The sequence below is a fragment of the Dioscorea cayenensis genome, chromosome 18 (assembly GCF_009730915.1).
Source record: "Dioscorea cayenensis subsp. rotundata cultivar TDr96_F1 chromosome 18, TDr96_F1_v2_PseudoChromosome.rev07_lg8_w22 25.fasta, whole genome shotgun sequence".
Taxonomy (NCBI): Eukaryota; Viridiplantae; Streptophyta; class Magnoliopsida; order Dioscoreales; family Dioscoreaceae; genus Dioscorea; species Dioscorea cayenensis.
Genome location: NC_052488.1, coordinates 1,978,093 through 1,982,530, shown reverse-complemented (window position 1 = coordinate 1,982,530; position 4,438 = coordinate 1,978,093). Strand labels below are relative to the sequence as shown.

The 4,438-nt window shown below is 31.5% G+C and overlaps 1 protein-coding gene across 1 annotated transcript; it reads left to right on the top strand.

The window, feature by feature from the left end:
* The first annotated feature begins 2,921 nt into the window (after positions 1-2,921).
* LOC120282184 lies at positions 2,922-3,458 on the top strand. Its single transcript, XM_039288941.1, has one exon. The coding sequence runs from the start codon at positions 2,922-2,924 to the stop codon at positions 3,456-3,458; it is 537 nt and encodes a 178-aa protein (XP_039144875.1).
* Positions 3,459-4,438: the final 980 nt, after the last annotated feature.

Below are 4,438 nucleotides of genomic sequence, written 5' to 3'. Positions count from 1 at the left end.
AAGTTTGAGAACAAAGGCACTGGCTATATATATTGGTAATCTTTCAAAATTTGAGTTTTTAAAATTATTATTAAAAAAATCTAAAGATGGGGATTTAAAAAATAAAGGGCCAAAAATAATTACTGGCTTTTACCCTTGAGTTGATGTTGTTCTGATTTATCATTGTAAAAATATAGATAATATTTTAAATTAAAAAATTTTCATATATAGGACACATGCAATTTAATAATTTATTTGAATTCATTTGAATTATTTTTAAATTAACTTTTATAAATTATTTACTTTTATTAATTACAAAATAAACTGATATTTAAATATTTTAAAAAATAATAATAACTTCCATTTAAACTTCTATTTAAATTAATCATAATTTTTAAAAAATATTTATAATAAATTAATACACATTAATCAATATACATATTTTTACAAATTTTTAAAAATAGCAAACTCAACAAAAACATCTAATAAATGAGAAATAAATAAATCAAATTATTCGACTAAAAAAATAAAATAAAATAATAATAATGAAAAATATGAAGATATAAAAATATATAAAGATAAAACACTAAAAAAAATTAAAAAATATATTAAAAAACTTTGAAAGGGGCGAAGTTTGAAGGGGCGGGACCCCCTTATAGTTTTTTCTCCCTCTTTTTAATTATTTTTTTAAAAATATCTCTATATTTTAGGGTTTTTTTATTTTTATTTTATAAAAAATCAATTTTTTTTATAAATTAAGTATCTCTCTTTTTACTCGGTTTCTATTTTTCTCCCTCTCTTTTGGTTTAATTTTTAATTTTTAAAACATCTCTATCTCTCTCTAGGATTTTTTATTTTTATTTAAAAGAAAACAATTTTTTTTAACAAATTAATACCGATAATCTAAAGTATAATATTTTTAAATATTTACAAAAATTATTATTTGATCTATTGATATTTGAGTATATTTCAAAGAAATCAATGTTTTAGTTTTTGATTTTTATAAATTAAGTTATATAATATATAAAATTATATATTTAGTAGAATTTTTGTAAAAATTTATTATTTGACATCTAATTTTTATAAACTAAACTAAATTAACATATGAACAAAATTAAAAAAAAATTTTTTTTTTTGGAGAATATAAAAAAAATTTCATGGAAAATGTAATTTTTTCCGGAGAAAATGTAATATTTTTTACTGAGATCTTTGTATTTAACTGGAACTGTTAAGGTTATGAAATTACCAGAACAGAATATGATGGTCGTTGATGATAAGGCTACATACTCACTGCAGGGCGTCGTTGGTGTATTTGTAATTAAAGACAGGAGACCACGAGGAACTACATTACCAAAATTTGAGGAGATATTCAATATTAGTGATAATTGTTCGGCCGATGCATTGATACGTACATCTGTACGATCTAGATTCTCCCTTATATGTAAGAAGAAGATTGTAATTAATCAATCAGGTGCCACGTATATTGAAGATATACGACGGTATGTTAAACTGTCCACACGGTATCCTGTATGGTCCGTGTTCCGTGATGAGCTAGAAATGAAGACCGGTCAGTACAGCAATACACTGAAGAATGCATTACTTCTGTATTGTACTTGGGAAAGTGAAGGAACTACATCTGTACAAATAGGTATTAATACCAGGATTGGTTATGTTTAGTTATTAAAATAAACACCGAATTAAATATCTCTATTGCTCAGGGATACTGACAATTATAAATAACAACTAATAAAATACATCAATACAATACAGATTACTACATACTAGTAACAATCTGAATACAATTAAATTCCCAAAAAGAAATACAACATTACTTAAATAACATTTGAAATTACTAATCTTATTCATGATTGGCCACGCAGTGGTATACATTTTTAGATTGGTTTCTTTGGTGACGTAACAATCAGATTTTCCTGTAATCTCTGTATTGACTCTGAAATAGATTTACCAATGATTAATCCCAGTTGGGCCGGTTCCATGCTTATGCTTGTTCGAGGATCATAGGATGTTCCCGTTCCAACTTCAGAAATAGAAGGCCCAATTTGGTCAATATCCGTCATTACGTTTGAACCAGTATCATGTAGACATCCAAATGCCTTAAATTCCCTATCCTTGTATGACTCTCCTGGAAGTAGATTCAAATAATTTGCAGTTGTTAGTGCCGAATTGCTACGGCATAAAGCCTTACATACCTCTCCGTATTGTACATGTTTAAAATCTACATCCTTGAGTGTGTATTTAGGAGAGTGAATCTTAACCATTGGTCCTCTAAATGTCACGTGTCTCGCTTTTCGAGCAGCTGATAATTTTAATAACCCTTTCATTCTTGTGAAGTGGGACCCTACCTTTATATTTGAATCTTCAGCCCGGAAATATGCCCTCCATGGAATAGGGTCATTAACAGAAAAATATGAAGCTGAATAATAATGTAGATCAATTGGACAATCTATTGGAAACCTGAACTCAGCCTGTAAGGTATGCCCTATCATCATTCTTTCATCATGTATTTCTACAACCATTAATCCAGTTGCATTGAAAGACACTTGCGGATTATATTCTATTTTGCAGTGATCTATCTTTAGACAATGGCCGGTTAATCTTGCCCAAGCTATTTCCGTCAGTTGTGGAAAAACAAGCTGAATAGGTTGCAAGTCGTATGATAATCTGTACTCTGATCTTTTTGAAACATGATAATCTGAAGTAAGTGATATTAGCTGTGAATCCATTATTGAAGAACAGGCTTCTAAATCTGACGATTTAATAGTCACTTAATTGTGACTTAATTTTATTAACTAGTCATGATTTAATAAATTCAATGTTCAGTATAAGAAACTTGGCCACCAAGTCTCTTACATTGGCAAGAGTGGCCTCTTGATCCTTACATATCTTTCTGGGAATATTCTTCTTTTAATATAACCAGGATTATGAATGAATGGCTGGAGCATAATTTTCAGATTAATTGTGCTGCGCAGCCAGTTGAAAATATAATTATTCAAAGAGAAGATTGTATTAGGCCCATAAGTCTGATCGTTGAAGGCCCAAGTCGTATTGGTAAAACTGCTTGGGCCAGGTCACTTGGTAAGCACAATTATATATGTGGTCATCTGGATTTCAATCCAGCAACGTATCAACAGGATGTGCTGTATAATGTCATTGATGATGTATCTCCGGCGTATCTACGCCTGAAGCACTGGAAAGAGCTTATTGGTTGTCAAAGAGACTGGCAGACAAATTGCAAATACGGTAAACCAATCCGTATAAAAGGAGGTATACCGTCTATTATACTGTGTAACCCAGGTAATGATTCAAGTTACAAAGAATACTTGGATAAACTTGAAAATACAGGTCTGCGTGATTGGACATTAAAGAATGCCAAGTTTGAATTCTTAGATAACCCTTTGTTCCAATCGGCCGAAGCCCAAGAAAGCAATACAAGCCATTCATCTGGATGCTCAGTCTGAAATGGACAGTAGGACTGGAGAACTACTTACAGAGGAACAGGCAAATACTGGAGTATTCTACTGGCAACTACGTAATCCTCTCTATTTCAGGGTCAAAGATCACATGGACAGACCATGCAACAACAACTGGGACAGGATCACAATGGAGATAAGATTCAACTACAATATTCGCAGGGCTCTACGTATAAATAAATGCTGGTTGTATTTCCGTATATGGACAACACTACGTCCACGTACTGAGAATTTTCTACATGTATTTAGATGTAATGTAATGAATTTCCTTAATAGTTTCGGGGTTATTTCTATTAATTCTGTAATCAGAGCTGTTACACATTTCGTGGGCCGGTTCGAAAGGCATATCATTGATGTAGAGAATTCGGCCCATGTCCAGTTCTATTTAGACTAATGAATGAAATGCTTGTTTAATAATTATCATCAGTTTGATAATGATTTTTCTTAATTTAGTGATAACATATATGATCTCATTTAAAATAGCAATAAATGCAGAATACTAATTGCACACTGATATTACACGAAACTACTAATAATCAGAATCATTGCTTAACAGATGGATCAGAAGGCACCAAAACTTCTTGAGCATCTGAGGTCATGTTTTTGTAATTTGCATCAGGTTGAATAAACGGAGCCGCATAAGAAAGATCCTCATCATCACTGGATGCACTCGAGGCTACACGTAGCATACGGAAGACAGACTCTTCGTGTTTCTGGAGAGCGCTGACAAACTTAATGAGTGGCTGAGGATGCTTCCTGATTGCTTGGGCTATACATATGCCGTGGAGACATTTGATGATCTCCGCAAGACCGTATTCCATAAACAGATAATTTACTAACATGATATCTTGTTTTTCCATCTTCCACAACAAGCTATAAGGGAATGGTCTTATTATATAGAGGTAAATTGATGTATTTGTAACGGGTATATTCCAATGGTCAAAAGGTGAACAGCTAAAGCCATATTC

Coding starts and splice junctions, on each gene's coding strand:
- LOC120282184 (XM_039288941.1), top strand. CDS start 2,922: ATGAATGAATGGCTGGAGCATAATTTTCAGATTAATTGTGCTGCGCAG.